The 27,190-nt window shown below is 42.3% G+C and overlaps 1 protein-coding gene and 1 pseudogene across 2 annotated transcripts in view; one reads left to right on the forward strand and one right to left on the reverse strand.

Annotated features, from left to right (window-relative positions):
- EMILIN2 (elastin microfibril interfacer 2) overlaps positions 1-23,423 on the reverse strand; it is an 84,096-nt gene extending 60,673 nt beyond the window's left edge. Inside the window, exons 1-3 of one of the 2 annotated variants that reach the window (XM_063923553.1) lie at positions 23,231-23,423; positions 22,939-23,078; positions 20,938-21,060 (exon numbers count right to left, since the gene is read on the reverse strand). In XM_063923553.1, coding sequence (XP_063779623.1) covers positions 20,938-21,060; positions 22,939-23,072 — 257 coding nt within the window. In that variant the 5' untranslated portion in view covers positions 23,073-23,078; positions 23,231-23,423. Of the gene's footprint in view, positions 1-20,937; positions 21,061-22,938 lie in introns of both variants that reach the window. The other variant, XM_063923551.1, reaches the window with a different exon arrangement.
- On the forward strand, positions 1,595-1,713 carry LOC134931570 (5S ribosomal RNA; annotated as a pseudogene).
- Positions 23,424-27,190: the final 3,767 nt, after the last annotated feature.

The following is a 27,190-nucleotide window of genomic DNA, read 5'->3' on the forward strand; positions in this document are numbered from 1 at the left end:
ATTAATGTATTCCATTTTGGAAAAAGGCTGTAACATAACAAAATGTGGAAAAAGTGAAGCTCTGTGAACACTTTCTGGATGCACTGTAAGTAATTTGTGTTATTAGATTCCATAACGGATTCACTTTAGAGCAATTAGTAACAATGGCTAACACACCGGTAACACATTCAAACAAAAACAATAATATTTGGACATACAAACACACATGCTTTCAAAAAAAGGGACAATTGTTTTGTACATCTTACTTCCTTAGTCCAATTTATTTCACCCTCTCTGTGCATGCCGCACTGACAGGGATTTGTTCTTTCAGCAATAGCTCATACAACAACAGCACCGGCTGCCCTCTCCCCAGACATTGTACATATATATATATATATATATAGAGAGAGAGAGTTTTGTGCATATAATCATTACAAGGAGATCATTCACCAGGTGCCAATCAGTGTATAAAATCATAATCTGAACATAGCACATAGCTATGCCAGGAGCTAATTAGCTTAGAAATATCCCTGTACAAGGAGAGCTTGCATATATGCATACATATGTTTTTTTACATAATTGCCTTTTCTCATAGATTGTGACAAGGAGTAATATATAAATTATATCTCCCTGTAAGAGACAGACATTTATTAATGCAGATAGCAACAGGGCATACCCAACAAGCAGTGTGTTGCTGTTTATGTGTAATTACATGCCTTCTATGTCTTAAAGAGACAGCATATGGTATTACTGTGATTTAATTAGTAATTCATTCTTTGAGGGAACAATCATCTGTAACATCCACCAAAGCAGCATTCCACTAGGCAAATTTCTGTCTGTGGTTTGGTTATACACCTGTTCCTCTATCTGTGAAAAAAAATATTTTCTACATGTGCTAGATAAATTGGGACTAACCTAAAGCAATGCGAACTAATTTCTGTCTGGAATAGACATATAAAATTGCTTGTCCTCAGTAAAACATCAGTTTTTGGGACAATCAATGTGTTCTTTCTCCATGCTTTGATGCTTTCATGTCTTCTATATTTTAAAGGGACAGCATATGGTATTACTGTGATCTAATTAGTACCATTATATTAGCCAGATGAATTCCTTCTGTCATTACTATTATTAGTATTATTACTATCTTTTCCTGGACAATGTCTTGTGTGTAAATTATTTCTGGCTATTTTTCATGCTTCTCTGTGATTTAGAGACAACACACGATAACTGCGTATGAATACTGAGGTTTCCCATTTTTTGGGCTCTCAATTGGTTATCTGATAACGATACTCTTTAACATTTACCTGAGCATTAATATCAAGACTCAGTCCACTACAAGGCTCTGATGTTCACTTGCACCTTTGTTTATGTAAAATCCTTTCTGTACTTGATTTATATCTATTAATGTGACACACTGTCAGGGCAGACTGAGGGGAATTGGATTACCATTCCTTCTTAACTTTGCCTGCCTTTCCTTCAAGTACTCTTCCACCCTCAACACCAATTCATTTAAGTACCTTCTTTCCGCCTGCTTTTCTTTCAAGTACCTTTCCATCCCCAATACCCATTCATTATAGTACTTTCTTTCTATACGTCGATGGTGGTCCACCAAATTATCTACAGTCATACCATGCTGGACATGCCCGATCTCGTCTGATCTTGGAAGCCAAGCAGCATTGGGCCTGGTCAGTACCAGAAGGGGTGACCCTCTGGGAATACCGGGGACTGCAGTATCAAGGAACTTACCATACATACCTTCCGTTTATGTACCCAGGAATAATCAGCAACGCTCAACTTAAACACCAATCGCAGTACATGTGCCCTTGCTTACTCTTCTAGAAGGAGTCCATAGTTGGAAAAGCTGGGTCCCCTGTTTCTCTCTTATGAATGCACTTATGTATAATAATTTATAAGTTGATTGAGAAAACAAGGGATTTCAAACTTTCGCTTTGATGAACGTCTAATATCAACACTCACTTAAAATACAGTGGGTGTGCAGATATACTTCCTGCCACCCACCTCAGAAAAAGTGAGTAACATATCGTTACATTGTTATTTAATACTATTTTAAGTTATTGTTGTGGTTATATACAACAATATTTTTCGTCTGTCTTGAATAATAAAAGTTAAGTTTTATTTTCACACTTACAGTGTACCCCATATTATAACCATATCAGTAATTATATTTACATAAAGAGTGCCCCAGTGAGACAACAAAACAGTCTTCTTTTTGCTCTTCTGCGCAAAAAACACACCATAATAATCCAATTTAAAAGCCCAAGACCTCAAAACTTGAAGATGAGCAGAATTCCAGTTTGAACATTCTATGATGTCATGACGTTGACCACTTCTCAGCAGCTATATGCTCCTATAAGCAGCTGACTGAAGTCTTGTACACATAGATGATTGGTAGTTAGAAAGCTGGGGGGGGTCTATGAAGAGATATCTGAGCCTTTCCAGTATGGAGTCTCCATGATGGAAACATAATTAAGAGATGGAAGTTAGGTTACTATAAGTAGTGGCACCAAGGGGGTGGGGGGGTACTAATTACCCAGGCCTGGGCATACTGGAGGAGCCTAGAAGGGGCATTAAGGGGTCCTGGGTCCACTGCCCCACTTCAAGTGTCATACCTATATTGCCAACTTACCAGTGGCATCTTTGGCAAGATGGTGACGTACAGTGCAAGCAAAATGTCTTTGCTCACTAGTGCATATGCGTCATCTTCCCAAATATCAGTGGGTGAATGGCACCGGCCAAAGAGTAAGCATGGTAACATGCAGTGCTTACTCGCACCTCCCCCCCAAACACCCCCCCCCTTCCCCTCCAGATCTGAATGGTGCAACCCTGCGGAGCATGCGAGGCCATGGTTGATTTTTTTAAACTCTATCATTTTTATTTTTGTGAGGGACATGGGGCACGCACCCTGTTTAGGCCACACACACTCTGGCAGAACCTGGCCCTCAGGGTATAGCCCTGGTTTCATGTCTCCCAATTATCTTAATTTTAGTGGGACAGGTCCACATTTCATCCACTGTCCTACCTGCAGACTGCTGTGTCCAATGTGTGGAGGATGAGAGACACTCTCACCGCTGCCCAATCATTGCTGTGTGCATGCATGAAGAAGGCGGCAGAAGTGCTGGGCTTGCCCCCAGCATGACAATAAATGGGAGCATGACACAGAGCCGTAACTAGATATTTTGGTGACCTGTGCCAGAAAAATAATTGGTGCCCCCCCCCCCCCCCATATTACAAATCTGGACAGTGCTACTTCACACAGTAGTGTTACTTATACACATTACACCAGATAGAGCCCCCTTTTACACACTATGCCAGACAGAGCCTTCTTTTACCCATTACACCAGGTAGAGACCCTTTTTATACATTAGGCCAGACAGAGCCCCCTTTTACACATTATGCCAGACAGTGCCCCCTTTTACAAAGCCAGGAGGGAGAGAGAGAGAGAGAGAGAGAGAGAGAGAGAGAGAGTGAGTGAGTAAGGGTGTGATATACTTACATCAGCTGGCTGTCTCTATCCTCTTCTCCTTCCTGCACTAACGGGCTGTGGGTGGGCTAGCAGCAGGCTGGGAGAGAGGATATCTCTCCTGGCTCGATCCCAGCCCAACCAAGGTGCAGGGGGGCGAGTGGGAGGGAGTGGGAGGAGGGAGGAAGACAAGTTGCAGTGCTGCCCGGCTACCTATGTGAGAACAGGTAGCTGGGCAATGCATCTGAGCTGATCGCTGAGTTACAGGGTGGGCCGGGGGCCGGGCGAACTCCACGGTGCGGCGGCGCAGCCAAGCGGGTTGTGGTCCTGTGCCCACAGTGCTTATGTACTGTGTGTCAGGCACCTCTGGCACTCCACTAGTTATAGCCCTGGCATGACAAACGGTCATGCTCTTAAAAAAGGCGTATCAGTGGCATGATGCCACAAACCACGAGGTCATTCCACCTTTTCCTGTCTTTTTTGAACTGGTATTGTTAGTACAGAAAAAGCTTATATCGTTCTGACTATACCCTGCAGAACATTGTTCAGGGGAGTATAAAATGGTTTAATATCATCTGTTTTCCAAGGTGGAAGTGGCATGAACAGGTAGTGATGTGACTAGTATCCGATATCTACACACTTCGTTAGATATGTTAAAACAAAGAACACCATTGTTTTTCTTATGACAAATTCTGCATCTGTTTGGTATGTTACATGACTACCTTCCCAATAAAAAAATAGAGTTGCATCCAAGATGGTAAAGTTCTAGATGGCCACCATACTGGTGACATACCGTAAAAAGTTTTTCCCCACTCTCATATCATATGTGTAGACACTGGATTAATATTTCCTTACTCATTTCCTTTTTATAAGGGTGTTTCCACACTTATGGACCACCCTGTATTATATATGTATAAATAATTAAAATAGACTCCACTTACAAACACTGCAAACGTTACGGTTTACTTTTTACACTTTATATACAACATATGCCAATAAATGTTTCAGTAAATTCAAATTTATGTTTCACAAAGTACTGACTAGAGGAATGGCAGGTTTTGAAAGAAAGACCATGTATCACATGCCTTATTTTAGAACTGATGAACCGTTACTATGGTAAGCTATGGTTACTATGATGGTAAGCTGTGACACTATAGGGGTCATTCCGACCCGTTCGCACACAGCGGTTCTTCGCTGCGGTGCGAACGGGTCTGGAATGCGCATGCGTGGCGTGTGCATTGCGCACACACGTCGTTGCAACGACGCTGTCAGAGAAGACAGCGGTCGCATAGCTACTGTCAGTTGACAGTTGAGCAATTTGTCTATTATGTTTTTCCTGTTTCTTCTCAGAGTATCTCAAAAATTAAGTCAATCTAGCACAACCAATGTCCTATTCGAAATCAGCACCACAAAGATAACCCAAAATAGCTCTAATACTGTATAATTGGCAATCAGTGCTATTTATTATTATCAGTTACTTATATAGGGCCAGCATTTTCTGTTGTGCTTTACAATTGCAGTAATGTAACTGTATGTCTACTGAGCAAATGATTGCCCTTTTCCTTCTAATCATATTATTTCATAAACTATATAAATTGGTCATTTTGCAGTTAAAAGTTGTTAGAATTTGAAAAAATAAAAACGTCACTATCATTTCCAAGATAAACAGATAAGACTCGTCACCAATGTGTGACAACCATGTGTATTCCCAGGCACAATCAGTATGACCCTTCATGGGAGTCTGTGACATGACAGAGACCACAACACCACAGCGTCACTCATTTTCATGATTTATCCACATCATTTAGCAAGCTCATATACTTTGTGAGCCTGCATTAATTCAAGTTAAATCAACATGTATATACAGATAGTAGAGGCAATACTACATGTATACTTAAAATAGAATAAAAATGTATATGGGTTAAAGGCATTTGGTAGTCCAGCCACAGTAATGTAGTAGTAATACATTTAACTTTTTTTTTTTTTAACCGAACGCCACTTGGTATTACTATAAAATAAAGGCAGACCAAGGAGATTAGGTAAAGTGCATGCTACATGTGAAGTGACATACATGGTCAGGTTTAAAGCACCCAGGCTGTAATTGGGCAGACATGTGTCAGGAGATCTGAGGAACAGCTGGGAAGAGGAAGAGTCTGGGATAAGACCAGGAGATGAGGGAAGGAAAAGAGATGCCGTATGTATGCAGCATAGTTAGGCAAGGAAGGTTGACAGAAAGGGCAAGAGGTGAGTAGGTGACAAGTTGTGAAGTGATGCAAGAAAGAAGGAGAATGGAATGGGGACCAGAAGGGGAAAGAGATAAGTTAAGATGATTGAAAGTAGTTGCCTGAAATGTAGGTTAAATACAGCCTCATAAACATACTAACAGGAGTCCTCACTTCAGTCTCTACATCTCATCTCTACAGGACCGTAAAGAGTGACCATAGGATGAACCCTATGGCGGCTCTTCCAGAATGGCTTTGGACACTTAAAGAGGAATAAGGAATAAGAGCAGAGATGAGAAAATGAATGAGAATATTGAGCCTGAATAAGATATAGAGTATACATCATCTACTTGATACATCTGGTGGCAGTGCCATCAAGTCCAGTATCTTATCGTAGTGAGCAGTACATTATACATAGGTCCACAGCAGCACAGACCTTCACTCACCACATATCTAATAGGAGGAGGAAGACAATTAATACATTAATATTCTAAGAAATAAATGTTTGAATATATGAAACATTTGTCTTTTCTGGGTTGTTACAGAGCGATGACCATGTACAGTATGGGTTACTGTACAGATAATAATGTATGTTGGTAATAATAAAGAGGTTTCCTTCTGGTAAGATACAGATGTATCCTCATAAACTGTTTCACTCAAAATCTACATTTATTCACATAAATAAATCCGGGAGTGACAAAGCTGCATTGCAAGCTCGCACTGATACATTTTACATGTGTGACATTTGTTTATCTGTGCGACTGAATCTGTATACAATGCAGTAGGTGCCGCTCTTCTCAGGCTAATGTACATGTTTAAAACTAATCCCTGTGTGGTTAAAGTCCCAGCATCTCTAGTACACTTTGAGTGGCGTTTCACTGCACCTACACCTGCAATGCAAATAAGAAAGTGCTGGCCTTGCCCTCAGCATGATGAAAAATAGGAGCATGACACACAGCCACGCCCTTAAAACTGCATATCAGGGGCATGACCCTGCAAACCGCGAGGTCATGCCTCCTTTTACTGACCTTTTGAAGTGGTATTGTTAGAAAATGCGCATATCGAATTCAAAGTAAAAGAGGGTACACTACCCCTCTCCGACATCTCGCGCCATACGGTGTAAGGATGCAGGTGTAGAATGACACATCTGCACCACCTACATGATCCCCATTATTGATATACTATACAGTAGTATCAGGAGGTTATACATGCAACACAACATTGAAAGAACCCAGTCCAAATATATATATATATATATATATATATATATATATACATACACACACATACATTTCACAACAGTCAATCTACACAACATAAAAGACGTGTCAACACAACAATTAATGTGACAGTGTAGCCATTACATTGGGAAAACACATTATAAACACAGTGGGGCGTTACAAGAGACTTGAGAATTCCTGCAGTAATTTACAATTCATAGTAACATTTCCCAACTTCCCTTTGAAGTTATTGTTGGTATCATGTTTCCACTTCATATTAAGAAAAGTGAGAACTACAAAGAACCAGATAACCCCCAAATGCAATAATGTACCTTTATCTATGCAGATTAGATAAAGACGCAACATGTGCATACATTTTTTTAATAAAATAACTTAAATAGCATTAAACATGTGTTCTCCTAGGCTGCCCCAGCTGTGCTGCCAAACTGCCAGTCCACATACCGTTAGGCTCCATGAACCAACTGCCATTATGTTCCATATACCATATGTTACAAATAAACTTCATGGCTACACATATTTCTTATTAGGATACAGCATACTAAAACACTTTTAGCCCAGTATGACATACAAATGTTAGTACAGCTACAGTTTGGGAATCCTTGACCTTGACAATGCAACCTTTAAGTTGGGTCCAACCATGCCCAAACTTGTTTATACAAAGACATAGCTGAGAAGAAACATAATCAAACATGATAGGCATTTACTATTGACTGAAAACACGTACACATCTAGCCACAGACGCACAATGTAGCTGCAACACAGCATCAGGGGTGATTCAACTCAATACCGTTTTATTCAGTGTGACGCTATATTCCCCTGTAAAGCCTACATGTAACACAAGCAGCAAAAGCTGGGGATCATGTGTGTTCCTTCCCACTGAGTGAACCCTCTCCACAGTACAAAAACATACTAATAACTTAACGTCTAAGTAAACTTCCTTAGCTTAGCACTGCGCACATGTTTTAGACTGGCTTGCTGGGGGTAGGGAATAATACTGTAACCACTACAGGGGTAAGAAATGGGTGAATAGTCTCTCTGATTGTAAAGCACTTTATAAGAATGTTGCTGTTGTACGAATATACAAACCCAGGGCCAGATTAACAAAATGGACAGATGGGACTAGAACTCCAGGCCTCCCAATACAAATAGGCCCGTCATCATGATAGTTGCTCAGCTGGCTACAAAGTCAGCCATAATTCATAAGTACTAAAACTGAATTTCTATTTTTCTCAGAAAATAATGTCATATTTCTATATTTACTGATTCAGGGTGACACTGGGGCTGATCGTGTAGGGGGGTGTACACGCCCACATGGCTCTAGCCACACAGGTCACAGCTCCTCTGTGTCTCACAAGAGGACCATGATCATTTGCAGTCCCAGGCCCGTGTGGCCCTACATCCCTACACACTTTCTACTGCTGCCCTCTGGGAGTGGGAGGTCCAGAGGCAGGTGTGGTGATGGGAGATCATCACCGCCTGCTGCAAAACCCATCGATGCGTGACACTGTGCTGTGGGAGTGGGACTACAATGATGGGATTTGCTGTGAATCACATCACCCAGCTGGGATGTGGATATTGTTAGGCAGCAGAACGACCTAGTAGTCACACCTAGTAGCATGTGTCTTTTACCCATGGTCTGGCAAGTGCTTGGTGCCTTGCCCTAGATGGGCACTGCCATCACCAAATGCTGGTAAGGTTGAAAGCTCATTAAATAGTATTCCTAAAATGTCAGAGCTCCAAAGTAGGAAGATATATGAATGTAAAGCAGGTGGCTGGAATAGCAAGTACTACAATGATCAAGGTCACCCCATTTCATCCTCAATCTGTTCATGTATTACATGTACGGTACTTTAAAACCTGTTTAAAACAGATATAGTAACATGATTTAATAGAAGGAAACAAATCTAGCCTTTACTTGTATGTCTTGCTTGGGTATTCTCTAACAAAAGATACAAGACGTGCATTTTATCTCACCAGCAGATTACTCTTATTTCTGGTAAAGTGGCAGGAAAATGCTGAATGGACTAATTCCGCCAAGTATGGTGTGCAAAATGTTTACATTATACATGTCTTATATATAAATTAGGAGCTTGCAAAGCAAGTGGAACCATTTAGTAACAAAATAACATAATTGAAAATCCTAAGTATTAGAATTCCTCAGCCCTCAGAGGAATTCCGAGACTACAAGCCGCTTCAGATGCCAGGTCTCTATAAAATGCTGGCACAGTGAGAACTCCTGAAACTTTTACCATCAAGCCAGTGGCCAAATCTTGCCCAATACATTGCAAAAGCCAGAGTAAAAAATGCCAACATACACAGCAATCGGGGCCAGGGTCTAAGGAAGAGATCCAAGAATACAAAAAAGTGAATAAAAAACCCACAGTTATACTGTACCATACAACGCACATTTGTCTAAAACACTTGGTGAATATGTAAAAGGACAAGTAATGGAAAGTAGGAATGAAACAGACAATAGATCATTGTACAGTAAAGACTTGGATTTCACATCTTGTATATCAAAGAAAATGTGGCCAGTAAACAACATGCACTCCCTTGAAAGTAATGTGTTAATCAGATGCAGTGCCTGAATCACTGACAACATAAAATCCCAAATATAGGGATTACATTTAAAATGGAAAACATTTGAGGATGGTAACAAAAAGACAGTGTTACAGATGATAAGCAGAGTTACTAGAGAAAGAGTAGCAGAATCCAACTGCAATACTCACTGGATAATTAATTCTAATCGACAATCATACAAAAGTCCTCTATGAATCAGATATATTAAATAAACAAGGGCCATTAACAAAATGGTTTTGGTGGCACAAATATATCGCTGATAGTCCTGGAAACCGCCAAATATGATTACTCTTGTGGTTATTCAGTCTCGTCAACACTCAATACGTGACATTCATACTGTGGAGACCAGAATGTAGAATAATATGATGCTGACATGGTTACAATGTCTTTATCTGCAAAACGTCATCATGTAGAAAATGTTGACAATAGCATCACGGATAGGTTTTAGCTGAAACCTGCTTGTCGACGACATCACCATGTCAGCATTCTCAGAATATACTAAACCCCCCTTGTGCCGTTGGGCACGCTATTGCATGTAGATTCCCAAAGCATATATAATGACTGGGGGATTACTAGTACCGAAGACGTGGTCTATGGCATCATTTGTGCTCTTTTCTCAGATTTCTGTGTGGGATCTATGTATTACCCACTGTTTTGTCCCTCCCCTTCTCTTTATATTTGTCCTTGTTTTTTTCCCGTTTTCCAACTGAAAAACAATAAAAACTAATATTTAAAATAAATAAATAAAAAAGGAAGCTTACTGGGATGTTTGGGTTTATGAATACATTGTGATTGCGTTAAAGAGCTATGGTTGTTTATTCTAAGATAAATAAAGATAATGCATCAGCATACCACATTTTGCAGATGTCCACTGAAATAACTGTACCATTACAAAGAGCTTATAACAAAGTAAAAACAAACATCAGCAGTTGTAGTTGCCTGAGAAGCTCTAGTATAGTGAAAAGGGAAAAGAGACATGTACCAGCTAAGATTTGCATCTTTTACAGTAAATGGATACTGTACATCTCAACTCAAGTATTCAGCTCAGACATCAGTAGTTTGGAAACATATTTAATAAATGCTTTTTTTTCCACCAGAAGTCAGCAAAAAAGTTGACAATGTGGAAGTGATAGGAAATATAACTAAATGGACTTTCTTTTAACATTGACAATAGTTACCATACAGCTGGGGCGTAACTATACATATGTGGGCCAAACAGCTTCATTTATTCACAAGAGGCTGTAATTGGGAGTTGGCCCTCCAGCTGCAGCTCCTCCTGTTAGTATTGTAGTCTATGCTTGGCCAATTGTCCTGGGTGCAGTGTATTTGTTATCAGAAGGGCTGCTCCACATGTTGTCCGGCCAGACAATAAAAAGGACAGTCTATACTATTAAAAAAAATAATTTATATATATATATATATATATATATATATATATATATATATATAAAAGCAAGGAAGTATCCGCACTAAACTGCCCATCAAAGTCCACACGAGATGGTGCTCCACTCCAAGGAACGATTAATTCCAATAGACAGTCATTTGTAAAGGAGGGCACTCACCAATTTTTTGTAAAAAAGTTGATGTAGCTTTAATTATCAGATCATCAAGTCGACGTTTCGATCACATCCAAGTGATCTTAGTCAAGACATCACATAATGTTGTAAACAACAGGACACCACAAGCAGCATGTGCAACCAATTCACATATACAGCTATTTATATAAATAAAACGTCCATCTCTCCTCTCTTACAAGATCTTCACTGGCTTCCCTTCCCTTTCAGAATCCATTTCAAGCTTCCCACACTCACTTACAAAGCCCTCACCCACTCCTCTCCCATTTACATCTTTGACCTTATCTACCCTTACACTCCCACCCGTCCTCTTCGCTCTGCTAATGCACGCCGACTCTCCTGCCTACTGATTACTTCCTCCCACTCCTACCTCCTAGATTTTTCATGTGCTGCTCCAATTCTCTGGAATTCCCTACCTCTCCCCCTCAGACTCTCCACCTCTCTACAAAACTTCAAACGCTCTCAAGACCCACTTCTTCACCAAACCCAGCCAAATTTTATCCTAATCTTCTGTTCCACGCTCTCTGTGTACCCCGTCTGTGTCACCCCTGTCTGTCTACCCCTCCCCTTTAGAATGTAAGCTCTCACGAGTAGGGCCCTCTTCCCTCATGTGCTTATCCTTTCTCTTACTTTAATAATCTTCAACTGCACCAACTCCAGCAGTCCTCTGCCACCTGATACTTATTTCAGTGTTATCTGCTGATGTAGCTATGTATATTTACCGTGTACTTGTCCTATAACTGTAAGTTGCTGTTTTCCTGTTTTGATTATTTGTTTATGTACTCTGTAATTGGGTGATATATATATATATATATATATATATATATATATATATATATATATATATATAGATTGGGGCAGATAGCGACTGGAGAGAGGGGGGGGGGTAGGGGCAGACAGGGACAGTGGAGACAGAGATGCAGATTTTTTCAATATAGTCACCAGTGTGGTGGCGCCGTCGCCCACTGGAGGATGCCTGACGGAGATCCGTTCGGGACACAGACACACACACCCTATGTACACTACACCCCCCACCATATACTGCCCCTATATACAATGCACCATTTATCTTCCATATGCTCCCCTATATATACACTGTACCCCTATAGCCCTCCATACAGTGCTCCCTGTATACAGGGTACCACCATCCTCCATATACTGCTACTACCATATACAGCATACTCTACATGTGTGGATTGTGAGGAAGTACTGGCCCGCTTAGAGGACCCCTTGTTCTTAGGCGGGCGAGGGTTAGGTTTTTGTTTTGCCATAGACTGATTTAATTGCTGTAACTGAGAGGACAGAGTATCTGCCCATGGCAGATTAACTGCAGGGACAATATGTGGCTGTAATGGCATAGGATGTCCCACAGGGGGCGCAAGTCTAGTTACTAGCATAGTCAGTATATTAGAGAAAGCAGCCCGAGGTGGGTCTTGGAGTGCCCCCGGTGCTGTAGACTGACTGAGGGGTATAGAACCCCCAGTACCTGAAGCCTCAGCTGCAATGTTTTTCTCCGAGCAATCAGTGGCGTCAGCACTGCATGGTGCAGGATCAGCCATAGATCTACCACCCTGTAAGCGTAACCTTAGGGTGTACTAGTACAATAAAAGCAGAAAAATACCTGACAAAAAAACCCTGTATAGTGTGACTGTAAAGCAGAGCACAGAGAATCTAAGAGGTATATGGTGACTGAAACACACAGAGAAAAATACCAAAGTAGTATATCCTGTGAGACACTATATCATATGAGAACCATGATGCACTTAGCCCCCTTCAGAGTACAGAATATAGGGATAGCAATGTGTGTGAAATACACGGAACATAGGGGGTCATTCCGAGTTGATCGTAGCTGTGCTAAATTTAGCACAGCTACGATCATCTTCCCTGACATGCGGGGGGATGCCCAGCACAGGGCTAGTCCGCCCCGCATGTCAGTCCGCCCCCCCCCCCCCTTCCCGCACAAATACAAAAGCATCACACAGTGGCGATGCTTTTGTATTTGTGGAGTAACTCTCGGCCAGTGCAGCTCCAGCGGCTGCGTGGGACGTCATGCAGCCGCCGCGGCCCGCCCCCCAATGGTCCGGCCACGCCTGCGTTGGCTGGACCGCGCCTCCTAAATGGCGTCTTAACTCCACCGTACAGCCCCCTCCCGCCCTACGACCGCTTCTGCCTGTCAATTAGGCAGAGGCGATCGCTGCTGAACGACGGCCTTCGGCCGTACGGCATGCGCAGGCACACTGCGGCACTGGCGCATGCGCAATTCTGATCTGATCGCTGCGAAAAACTGCAGCGGGCGATCAGGTCGGAATGACCCGCATAGACCACACAGCAGCTATTGGCACACACAGTCACATGTACAACCGCTCAGCACACATCTCTCCCGCCGCTCAGCACAGCGCGATCTGTACTGAGCATGCGGGGGGAGACAGGGGGGCCGCTCACTTCACCCAGCGGGTGAAGTGAGCGACCCGCTAGATTGGCCTGCATGCAGGCCAATCTAGCACCAGCGATAGTGATGCGCTGGGCTGCGCATCGCTATCGCTGTTAGGGCTACACACGGAGCGATCTAGTCAGATTGCTTAGATTATCGCTCTGTGTGTACCCCCCTTACCAAGAGAGGAAGGGACAGCAGATTCCCCAAATACAAATGACAAGGATGTGTTTCTTATCTGTAGTACTAAACATTATTGGAAGCAAATAATCCAGTGAAGGCATTAGATTGTATATACAAACTCTGGAAGATTTTTTTTCTCCAATTTATCTGCATGTCCCTTTATCTAAATAAACAATGGGAAGCACAGTGGTTAGTAAGGTTAATTGGATGTGGACTAAAAGTGTGTGTGTGTGTGTGTGTGTGTGTGTGTGTGTGTGTGTGTGTGTGTGTGTGTGTGTGTAATTGTGCATTATGGAAACCAGATTGAATGCTCCAATGGGGCAGGGACTGATGCTGATGGCAGTGTTGTGTAATTGGTGGTGTATACAAATAATGATAAATTACCTTGTCAAATGCTGCTGGCATGCAAACCACAGAAGATGCATCACTTAGTGGGACATGCAGTGTGTATTTCTTACCACATATTTATATAGTGTACTCATATTACACAGCGCTTTACAGAGAATATATCCCTCATTCACATCAGTAATTGTCCCAGTGGAATGTACAATGTATGTTCCTTATTATATGGATCCACATTCACACGAGGGTTAATTTTTTTTGTAAGGAGGCAATTCATTTCACGGTATGCAGGAATGGCCATCGATGACTAACATCCATTGATTGTTTGCCACCAACAGTCGGAGGTTTTGCCATTGATGGTAGAGATCTGATGATTCTTTTCAAAGCAGAGAAGGGGCCTCAGGAGGAAACATTATGATGCCCCCTTTTATAGGTTCCATGGTGGCCGCACCCCTTGGGAGTCCCACCACTTATTTTAGCAATGAATTACTACCATTAATATGTATGTAGTATACGCCCTAATATAAATGATAGTCATATAAGCTGTGACATAAATACAGATCTGACTTCTAATACCCATAATAGTTCACAGGGGATGAATTTTTCCTAATACACTAGTCTTCCTAATAATTGCTAAAGTGTTCAGATCAGAACTCATCAACAGGAATTAATGGCCACATAATTCACAATTTATAAAGTTATTTATAGGAATTACGTATATATTAATGTCAATTATTATATTAAAGTTGCCAGGCTTGCAAACAAAGAGTAAATGTGTAAAGTCAGTTTTATTTTATACTCCAAAATGCTAGCTCTTTAGCCTAATAATATCTCTGTGCTATGATCCCCTTCAGCAACGTGCAATATTCATACAGGCCAATAGGTGGAGCAAGTACTATGACCTCAATCATTTCATTGTCTGTGCCATCTACTGTTGTCAGAAAGCAATTAACACCAATGTATGGTTCTGATTTCCATATTATGTAGACAATGCAGTATTATGTATGTTTTAGGTTTATTTGCAAACATATAAATGCATTGCTTATTCACATCTGTAGAATTTGGTACTGAGTAATTACCTGGAATGGAATTGCTATTGTCCTACAATGAAAAGCAGAGAACAGCGGCTAAAGGAAAGATATAGATAAAGCTCTAACAGTTGCTGTCTGTAGTATCAGAAATATAAATATTATAGTTACAGCCATCAGAATAAACATACTGGCCCATATTTATCAAGCCTTGGAAAGTGATAAATAGCACGGTGATAAAGTACCAACCAATGAGCTCCTAACTGTCATGTCACAGGCTGTGTTTGAAAAATAACAGTTAGGAGGTGATTGGCTGGTACTTTATCACCGTGGTACTTATCACTCTCCAAGGCTTGATAAATCTGGGCCACTGTAATAAAAACACACAGTACTTACAAATATGGTCAGTCCGGGATCCGGTCAGGATAATAAAATAACATTGAGGTCGATAGAAAGATATGTAAAATTGTTACAGCTTGCACTGAAGGAAATGTAATATATATATATATATATATATATATATATATATACACACACATACATACAGACATACATGCATACACACATTTCCTTGGATAAGACTATTGAATGACTGACTGACTGTGCAGTGCATTAATTAACAGACACTTTTGGAGACAAGAGATAACTGCCATGAAGACAACCCCCACTAATTACCATACAGAGAGTGATTTTCCATGGATATGAATGTAGGTTAGTGCATAGCATGGCTGTCTATAACCACATTGCTCTACTCAAGTAATCAGAGAGCAGCTCTCCAGGACCTCCCAGATTCTTTCCTCTCAGACATGCTGGCTGGAGACTGGGATACTTATATGGGTGGACATATTCCTTAACTTATTATCTATACCTATATAAAGTTACCTTTATTCATACAATGTATTTTTCTATTTGCATCAATTTACTGCATAATAATTGGGAAGTGGTTACTAGCTACGAAGGTTTGGAACAACTATGTGAGCAATCAACTAACTTTATAATACATCAATTCAGGGGCAGATATGGACAATAAAACACAACAGAAATCCCCTTTTTACCATCCTCACTTACAGTAACTTCCAAAGATAACCAAAAATATATAGCATATACTGCACCAGGACAGGGAACATGGTAAAGAGCCAGACCTCCTATATTTAGACATGCAGAGTCGGGACAAAATAAACAAGACATGCCCAACTTTGGGTGAACTCCCTCTTCAGTGCCTGTGATTTGGGAGAGCATTGAATTTAAAGTAATTATGTTATTTAGCACTTTTCTCCCAATAGGATTCAAGTTGCTGAGAATGAGGCAAAAACATGTGGATTTAGTTTGCCTGGTGTGAGCATGATTCAGCAAAGAGAAATTAAAGACTGCAATTACAAACACAGACAATGCAACCCATCTGGAAAATATATTCTAATAATATACGGTATATCATACTGGCTCCCCTGAAAGATCTGAAGGTGAGATCAGAAAGGAAAGTGCAGGGGAAATACTGTAGCAACTAGCAACATGATTCACATCATCTTGTCGGGATAATGAGAGCGCTATTCTAAGTGAGTCTTCAAAATTCAGGAGTATCCTGGGCATTCCGGGGAGTAGGCAAGTATGAAACATACAATTGTATGTTTACAATGTCACATATAGTAAGTAAGCAATGTAAATTGCAGATCCTGTCTTATTGGTATCCGGACAAAAGGTCAACACCAATTGGTCGACACATCTTAGGTTGACGCCTGAAATAGGTCGACATGGACAAGGTCGACATGAGTTTCACTTTTTTTTCCACTTTCTGAACTTTTTCATACTTTACGATCCAAGTGGACTACAATTGAGAATGGTAACTTGTGCCGAGCGCAGCAGTAGCGAAGCGAGGCACCTTTCGCTCACCGTGGGACAGGGTGCACTAATTGGGGTTTCCGGTCACTTTACGGAGAAAACGACACCAAAAAAACATAAAAAACGTATGTCAACCTTTTCCATGTCGACCTTTTGTACATGTCGACCTATTTCAGGCGTCGACCTAAGATGTGTCGACCTTGAGTCCCAGACCCGTCTTATTATAAGTGTTCTATACAGAACCATTCTTCTAATCAATATACTGTATGATACAGAGTGCTAGGAAGTATATGATACAGAGCACTACCTGAAGACCAGCGTACAATGTGGAATCTGATGATTACAATATAGCATAACCAAAACTAATTACCAGTAAGAAGATGCAAATGTCTACCTCTGAAGAAAACAATGGCTGAGCTCCTATTTGATCACTATTCTCACTCTCACCCAGATGGCAGCTCCTGACTCTGGGGGTCATTCAGAACCAATCGCACGCTGCATTTTTTCGCAGCCGTGCGATCGGGTCTGAACTGCGCATGCGTGTGACCCGCAATGTGCAGGCACATCGGCCGCCGGCGACGGGCAGCGACAAATCTAGCGAAGAAAGCAATCACACCGGCGATCGCAAGAAGATGGGGTGGCAACTCCCCGTTTTCTGGGAGTGTCTGGAAAAACGCAGGTGTGCCCAGCCATTACCAGAGAAGGATTCCTGACGTTACCACCTGTCCGGATCTTCGCAGCGGCTGAGTAAGTCCTGGGCTGTGCAGAAACAAACTGCACAGCCCATCGCACCCCTGCAAAGCGTTTATCCCCTCCCCTGTAGGCGGTGATTACCTGGTCGCAGCAGTGTAAATAATAGCCTGCGTGGGACCAGGTCTGAATTAGGCCCTCTATTCCTTCTTGTCCACAGCAAAGCTAATAACAGTTTGGGTAGAGCACAGTGACAGTGCAGAATGTCTCTCGTTACTAAGCCCCAGCATCCAACAGGAATTAATTGACTTTTAGTGAGTTCCAGGTGGCTGCTGGAGTTCATTAAGGGAAAGCAAGCAGTGGTTTCATTGCTTATGCTTCTGGTTTTCAGGATTCTGAGCTGCACATATCCCAACTATAACTGAAGCAACTAAGGAAAAGGGAGGAGCTGGCTGTTACATGGAGCACTAGGGAAGATTGTAAGGGAGGAGCTGGCTGTTTCAGGGAGCACTAGGGAAGATTGTAAGGGAGGAGCTGGCTGTTACAGGGAGCACTAGGGAAGATTGTAAGGGAGGAGCTGGCTGTTACAGGGAGCACTAGGGAAGATTGTAAGGGAGGAGCTGGCTGTTACAGGGAGCACTAGGGAAGATTGTAAGGGAGGAGCTGGCTGTTACAGGGAGCACTAGGGAAGATTGTAAGGGAGGAGCTGGCTGTTACATGGAGCACTAGGGAAGATTGTAAGGGAGGAGCTGGCTGTTTCAGGGAGCACTAGGGAAGATTGTAAGGGAGGAGCTGGCTGTTACAGGGAGCACTAGGGAAGATTGTAAGGGAGGAGCTGGCTGTTACAGGGAGCACTAGGGAAGATTGTAAGGGAGGAGCTGGCTGTTACAGGGAGCACTAGGGAAGATTGTAAGGGAGGAGCTGGCTGTTACAGGGAGCACTAGGGAAGATTGTAAGGGAGGAGCTGGCTGTTACAGGGAGCACTAGGGAAGATTGTAAGGGAGGAGCTGGCTGTTACAGGGAGAACTAGGGAAGATTGTAAGGGAGGAGTTGGCTGTTACAGGGAGCACTAGGGAAGATTGTAAGGGAGGAGCTGGCTGTTACAGGGAGCACTAGGGAAGATTGTAAGATAACATGGCATCAAGACAAGGCAGAAACATCACTTATATACTACAAACAATTGTTACTAATAAAATATACTCAACTGAATAGAAAATTACCTTTCCATTTTCTTTTGGCTTAATGAAAGTCATTATATACAAATCATCAGTGAGAAAAAAAAAAGTGTTTAAGCTGTAAACTTCTACAGACCTCTTCAGCTGACCCTGGCTGACTGATCCCTACTGTATGGGCAACTCTTTCATGTCAGGAATATTAGTATTCAAATTCCTGTCCTTTCACTCTTCCACCCTGTCTTATTACCCAATGCCACTTTTATATGACGATCAGGCTATTAGGAAATGGCTTGGTACTGTATATGGAACTGGTTAAGGAAATCTAGTTACAGTAGGAAAATGATTGTTTAGTGGTACATATGACATTACAATTGTGTAACATAAGTGTAAGAGGTCTGTGCAGTCTCATAGGTGGGTGTGGGATGATAGACAGCGTCTAGTTAGACAGTCAATAGATAGACACCACATGCTAGACAGACATTAGGTCGACAGGGTCATAAGGTCAACAGGGTCAAAGATAGTACAAAAGGTCGATAGGGTCAATATGTTGACGTGGTCAATATGTCGATATGACAATGATCGACACAAAAAAGTTAGACACCATTTTTTTGGTTCGTGTGGATAGTTTTGTCATCTGGGACCCCCAATTGTAGAAAGGCATCCGCTCGCCTCGCTGCGCTTGCCACAAGGTTTATAACCAACTCAATGCCGACATGGATAGAGAAGGTATGAAATAGTCCCAAAGATGTAAAATTTAAAAAAAAAACCTGTGTCTACCTTTTTTATGTCAACCATTTTTATGTCGACCTTTTATACAGTATACCTTTTTTATGTCGAACTTCTGACCTTGTCGACCTAATGTCTATCTAACATACGATGTCCATCTATTGACTGTCTAACTAGACACTGTCCATCTATCATCCGGATACCCTCATAGGTAATACGCTGCCTTACGCGTCACTTTCTCATGCAATCATAGCTTAATGCACTTATAAAGGAATTATTCTTGACCAAACTACTTTAATGATTCATTACAGAACTCCAATATCAAGATACTACAGAAAGTATACAACTTTAGCACAAGAGAGTTAGCCACCACAAAGTGAGATTATATACTGTATGTGGCCTTTGCTTGTGCTAATACAGAGCTCCTTCACACAAATCTCCAATTTATAAAGTGGAATTAAAAACTCACCCTACATAGTGTATGTGTACAGTATAAGTAAGTTCTGCTGTTAAGTCTTTCTTTTCCAGGCAACAGTACAACATATGCACCCGCCACTGTGTTAGAATAACAGTGAACAATTGTAAAGCGCAACGGAATTTGCTGCACTATATAAGAAACTGTTAATAAATAAACAACATACTGTATATAAAGGACCTTCCTCTCTAATCAGTGGGTAGAATTCTGAAGTGTCTGTGACAGAACATTTAGGGGTATATTCAATAAAAGTCGGATCCATTCCGACATGCAGTTATCGGAATGGATCCGACAACCCCTATTCAATGGATGGCCGCTGCTGTCAGCAGCTGCGCTGACAGCAGCGGCCAGGAGTGCAGACGGCGGCGGGCGTGAACGGAGGCAGGGGAAGGCTGGGCAGCGGGGGGAGCAGAGATCGGCGGCCGGCGGGGGGATCTGGCTGCAGGGGGACATGTCTGTGGCGGCGTGTAGAGGCGCTGCAGGGAGAGGTCTCTTCCTGCAGTGCCTCCCCCCACCGCCATGTCCCCCCACAGTGAGCTCCCCCCGCTGGCCGCCGATCTCTGCTTCCCCCACGGACCGCAGCACCACTTGTCTCCTCACCTCAATCCGACTTGTTTTCAAGTCAGATTTAGTTTGTCGGAAAGGGGGCCAAAACCTGTTGGATTTGGCCCCATTTCCGATAGAAGTACGTGGATTGGTGGCTATTCCGCCAATCCACGTGTTTTCCGACAAGTCGGGAGTTCCCGACTTGTCAGAAAAAATCAGCCCCTACTGAATAGGTCGGAACCCCTTCCGACCTATTTCTGTCAGAAGCTGCCGTCTTTCCGACAAGACGGCAGCTTCCGACAGTTATTGAATACAGCCCTTAGTGTATAACTTAAACACGCACTAAACTAACACTTTCCTAATTAACACTGGCCGCAACGTCATTCCCAGGCTTCTATTTCCTACTCAATGACTTCCCAATCACTTACGCCAGTGTTGGCTGACAGTGGATCTGGTTCCAGGCACACTTGTACTGAGGCTGGATGAAACTCTCAGTCCCCTCCATAACCGTGCAGCTGACATTCTTGTTCACGATGAATGCACACCAGTTCCTAGGGAGGAGAAGCAGCAGAATGAGCAGGAGATCTGCCAGCAGTCTGCAGACAGTATTACTACATTCTTACATTCTATAGTCATTGTAATACAAGGCTATTTAGGAACACTCAATTAGAACTGAACTCTATAAGTAGATTCCACTAATTTTAAAGGTTCCTCAGTCAGAATCAGTGTTCCTTCTATGAAACGCTACCCAGGGAGGAAAGTTCTTTACTATCACTTTTTACATGTGTAACGCTATTACTTTAGTCATGAACAAAGAAAGTATAGTTTTTTTTTTCTTTTTAAGAGAGGAGAGGAAAATAAAGTCTAGAGGCGACAAGGAGTGGCTGTAGGACAATGTATAAAAGACATGACTGAAGAACATAACTACTTAATTGCAGGTATTAGCAGTCATTAATGTAGAACCAGGCAACAAGCAACCCAGGAACAACATGCTACAACCATCCAAGCTGTTGTAGCAGATTAGTTCATGGTTAAATGGTGATCACCTACTCAACCAGCCAGTTATAGGTTTATCTAGGTTTTGGGCTGTGTGACTGCTTCATGCTCTGATTCTGCTAATGTAACCTGAGGACTCCTTTACAAAGGTACTGTCTGGTCCTCTAGTGGAACCAAGAAACAGTTCATAGGTCCCTGATAATGTCATGTTGCCTACCACTGCATTAAAGTGCCAGCCAGCAGAGGTGGCAGGATCTGAGAATTAGATCATATACACTAAATATACATAAAACCAGTCTAAGCCCATAAATAATGCAAATCATTACATAGTTAACAGCAAATTGGTTATCTCTAATTGATTTAACATATATTTGATGATTATGTCATTTATGAGTGCAATTATAAAGAAATAATATAAGTGTAGATACAGAAATTGTGTCCATATAATTTTAGTTTGTATCATTTTAGTTTGTATCATTATACTTTTTATACAGATATATTAACTTATAAGGTTAAAGTGCCTCACCGTCAAATAAAAAGTTAAAATACAAAAAAAAAAAAACAACTAAGAAAAAAAAAAATGAACAGCCTTCAAAACAGCTTGAATTCAATCTTATAGACCAGTGCTTGTAAAACTTGGACCTCAAAACATAGTAACAGTCCATTTTCTAAGGCTATCCATACTTGACCACAGATGTTAAATCAAAAATGCTGAAGTACTGTACTAATTAAGTCACCTGTGCTCAAGCATGGATATCCTTATAACCTGGGCTGTTAGTGTATGTTGTGGATTGAGTTTGAGGTGCACTGACAATGCATGGCAGGTGAGGATAGCACATACTGTGTCTGCAGGAAAGTAGTAATATTTTTTTCATTTGTGTCAATACTGTACTTTAAAGGCTGTTCACAGGCAATTCTAGATTACAATTCCTACATAACAGTAGCGCCAGATCATCCTGTATAACTATATACATAACAAATTGTTGAAAAATCCTTTACCAATAGCTCTGAGCAGTTTATTCATTATACTTACTACTATTGAACAACATTGTGCTTTTATTGTATGATGCCACTAAACAGCTGAGTGTCCTGTAACTCTGGTTCTAATATACTGTATATAGTTTTGATATAACTATTAAAGAACAAACCAAACGTATGCAATATCTTCAACACGGACCTTGGTGATAGCTGACAGGACATGTTTTCCAGATCTCCTACCATTAAGTCCCGGGGACGTATGCCTCAGTCAGTAATGAATCCAGCGGTCCTCCAGGTAGGAGTTCTGGGAAACGTGCGCTGCTAGCGGACCCCCTGATAGAATGAGAGTCCGTGCTGGGCTCAGCAGCTCCTGCTCTCCCGCGTGTGGAAGCGGCGATGTAACGATGTAATACTGGGAGGAAGGAGAAACGCTGCTACCAGTGGTAATAACTTACTTGCCCCTCTGCGCTGGCCGGTGATAGGTGAGCTGCGGGGTGGCCTCTGCCATCAGGCTCACACCGAGAATCACAAAGAGCCCGGTCCACAAGCTGGGTCCCTGCCTCGGCCGCCGCATCAGGTCTGGATTCATTTAAAACTGTGGAAGAAAAGTTTCATGTAACTCGTCCGCGAGCTCTTAGTAAATAAACTGATGCCTGAAAGAAAACTTCCTGCAGAAGTCTAAAAAGTAAAAAAAAAATATTAATATATATGTATAAAAATAATAATCTCAGGCAGATTCCTCAGTACCGATGGGATCCTGTGTAAATGTGAGTGAGCCTCCCTCCTCTCTGGCTGGAGACCCTAGTATGTGCTTCATCCTTCCCTTCCACACCTCCTCCTCCCCCTGAGGTCCTCATGACGTCAGATCTCCTAGATTAGCTGCTGCCTTGCCTTCTCCTCCGTCCTCAGTCAGACCCTATGCTGCTTATGTAGTGGGTGGTGGTGCAGCGTGCTCTATTCAGTTGTTCTATGCTGCTGATAACGGGAAGCCTGGGGTCCCTTGCCATGTAGGGCTGTGCCGGACTTACTGGCAGCACATGCTGCTGCTCACAGCCTCCCTGGTTTAGGAAGTTTTACAATCAGCCGTGTTAGTTTATTGAAATGATTGATTTAATAAGAGTTGCTTTGGCATAGGCTGTTCTGTGAGAACTCTTTCAAACTTCCCTTTCCAGCCAAAGAATACAAAGTCATTGATTAAAGAGAACATACAATATAGCAGTAGGGCTGCTAATAGAACAGTCAGTGAGATGTAGCTTCCTCTTTGTAAATGTAACTGTACACTCTTTACAAAGTATCACACCTCACTCCAAATAATGCGATTATTACATACAGCATTGGTTCTCAAACTGGCCTGTGGCACCCTGGGATGCATCGGTGCACTTGCAGGGGTTTCTTGGATTGGTGGTCCAGGACCAATTCAAATAATTTATGGCAGGGTTGGATTGGCCCACAGGGGTACAGGAGAAACCACTGGTGGGCCCCACTGCCTGGGGGGGCCCACCTCCTCCTCTAGGGATCAAGTTTCAGACTGTGCACTTGAATTATACATTATAAATTTTACCTTACTGCACATTACTATGGTGTATTTTCTATAGTGCATTGCAGTTATTAATGTGGTACATTATCATGCATGCACTCACAGCATTTACTATATATATTTATTATGGGGCACAGACTATTTATCAAGGGGCACTAACCTCTAATGGTTAGTCAAGCCTCTGTTGCAGCTGGCCACACCCCCTCTGGAGACTGGCCACACCCTAAAATATGGGCCCCTACCGTTGCATCCCCCTGGTGGGCCCTTCATGCCCCAGTCCGACACTGATTTATGATCAATGTAATAGGCAAATCCAGTGCAGGTGGCTGCCAATCATAAAATATGTGGACAAACAGACAAATCTTTTCTCTCACCACGCAATCTATGGATGATATATAAAAACAATGTACTTAATATAATATTTCTTATTACATTTCTCAATTAGAAACTTTTGGCCTAAGGGTGCCGTGAAAAAAAATCTGATACTCTAGGGCGCTGTGATTCAAAAAAGTTTGAGAACCAATCACATACAGGGGTAAATTTACTAAGGTGGGAGTTTTTAGAACTGGTGATGTTGCCCATAGCAACCAATCAGATTCTACTTAACATTTATCTAGCTGCTTCTAGAAGATAATAAATATCATCTGATTGGTTGCTATGGGCAACATCACCAGTTCTAAAAAAACCTCCCAACATTGCAGTAAATTCATTATGCAGTATTTCCATGTCAGCAAATAAAGTGCAAGTAAAACACACGTATACTGTTAGTGGTAAAACGTCATCCTAGTCCTGGGAGGCAAGACCCCCCACCCCCCTTCATTTCTTGCAGCCATACATAGGCTTCCTATTCCATACATCTCAATGGGAGGCAATCAATTTGCCGGGTGTTGGAATCCCGACAACGGAATCCCAACAGCTGACAGTGCCTACAGCCGGAATACCGGCTCACAGGGGCTATTCCCACTCGTGGGTGTTCATGACACCCATAATGTGGGAATAGAATCTGTGGTGAGTGCAGCGAGTCACCGAGCCTACAAGGGGACTCTTTGCAATCCCCCCGATCGTCGGTAAATCCTACTGATCCCCTCCCAACATGACTCATTCCAGGAGGGACAAACTGATCTGCTCCTGGACTTCTCTCTTAATTTAAGATTGCCGGCACCTGTGGTGAAACACCTTTTGTTATCAATTAACCTGTTCAACACGGGTGACGTCAGTCCTTAATTATGAGTGAAGTCCAGGAACAGAGCAATTTATCCCTCCTGGATGGGTCATGTTGGGAGGTATGCTGTTCTATTGGAAGCAGTGTGAATGGAGGTGTTGGGGAGACACAGGTGCACGCAGTACAGCTTCTGTAAATAGTAACGCACCGCCTCCCTGATGCTACAGCCGGCACATGGCCCAGACTGCAAAGATACTGAACCAAGACCCGGAGCTCTAGGCTGTATGTCCAAGTATTCTGTAACTGCCCCATTCCACTGGGTCTGTCTCAAAAGCATTGTAGGCCACGGGTAAAGCAATGCTATCCTATTCATGGGAGTAAAAATAAGTTTAGCTCCGCACCTTCTCTCCACATGCTTCCATACAGTGAATGGCTGTAAACCCTCTGGCGGAGATTTCTATCCACCCACCAATCAGCATGCTGACAGCCATTCGCTGTCTGGCTGCAGGCTGGGAGAAAGGTAAAGATTGCTGCCTGACCACTCTGATTGTGTGTAATTCACAATCAGAGAGGACTGGGGCATAGTTCTCTGCCTGCCTTCTAAGAAGCTCTGAAGGCACTAGCTGTGTACCCTGCCCACCCCTGCTCATAGGACCCTAAAATTGTAGTGCCCTGGGCGTTCACAGACAAATGCCACATACTATTTACCCAGGCTTCTAGGAGGAGCCTAACTGGGGCCCAGGTCAGCAGCAAATACCCTCTTTAGCTTTGCAAAGCATATACCTGATGATTGCAATCATTTCCTGGTTCCCGGCAGCTGCGTGACTTGCCAAGTCTTGCGATAGTATGGCTGGTTCTCTCCTCCGGCTGGCGGCAGACATATGTCCTGTATGTTTATGTGCTGGAATATCTACAATGCAAGTAAGGTCAGATGCTGAGGGGGACAAATGACCCTCTTTACTGTGCACGGCACCGCACATCGTATTTTTTAAACATTTTTAAGAAATGGAGAGGTCACACCTCCCCGATTTGGCCACACCTCCCTGTAATTGTGAGAGCTCAAGCAAATAGTGGTACCCATCACCTGAAACCTGATGCATTGGCTAATGTATATTTACAGTGCAGACCTGAACATTAGGAGACCTGTACAGGTATCACACAGGTATCCTCCTGAAACCAAGGGGTCTATTTACTAAGCCTTGGATGGAGATAAAGTGGACAGAGATAAAGTACCAGCAAATCGGCTCCTAACTGCGATGCCACAGGCTGGGTTTGAAAAATGACAGTTAGGAGCTGATTGGCTGGTACTGTATCTCCACTGACTTTATCTCCATCCAAGGCTTAGTTAATAGACCACCAAATGTAAAATTCTATAGGTTATTGCACATTTGTACTTTGTTAGTAATCCACTTCCCCATGTACAGTATCTTGTATTCAGATGCAGTACTTAGATCTGCGATGCATGCAGGAGGCCTCTTTTTCCTAGACGCCTCCTGCCGCATTAGCATACATTAGCATCACTGCTGCGTCTAAAGACATAATTGCAATTCTCACTGCATCTATTTCTGAATCAGGCACAAAGATCAGGATCTGATGGAGATACAGTAGTGTGGTCACGTGATGATGGCCACCTATCAGATATACTGTAGGTCTGCCACACAAATAACGATTTGAGAGCAATTATGTACAAACTGCAGCATGTATGGGCACTTTAAACCCACTAGCGTAATAAACTACATTCCATTTGTAATGGTGGAAAATGGGATACTGTTAAATAATAATTTTGGAGAATTAGTGTATAGAGACTGCCAACAATCAAAAAAAGTATGATTGACTGCGTACACTGCAGACCCCCTGTAATGACATTGTGATACTGAGCTCTTCCATTAAATATCACTTTTCAGTCCAATATTTCATATGGCATCTTCTCTGTGACCATCTGGAACCACAATTGTGTATTCTTTGCGCCCATACTCTCAAAGCTTTATATACTTAGCAGTAGAGTCAA

The sequence above is a fragment of the Pseudophryne corroboree genome, chromosome 5 (assembly GCF_028390025.1).
Source record: "Pseudophryne corroboree isolate aPseCor3 chromosome 5, aPseCor3.hap2, whole genome shotgun sequence".
Lineage (NCBI taxonomy): Eukaryota > Metazoa > Chordata > Amphibia > Anura > Myobatrachidae > Pseudophryne > Pseudophryne corroboree.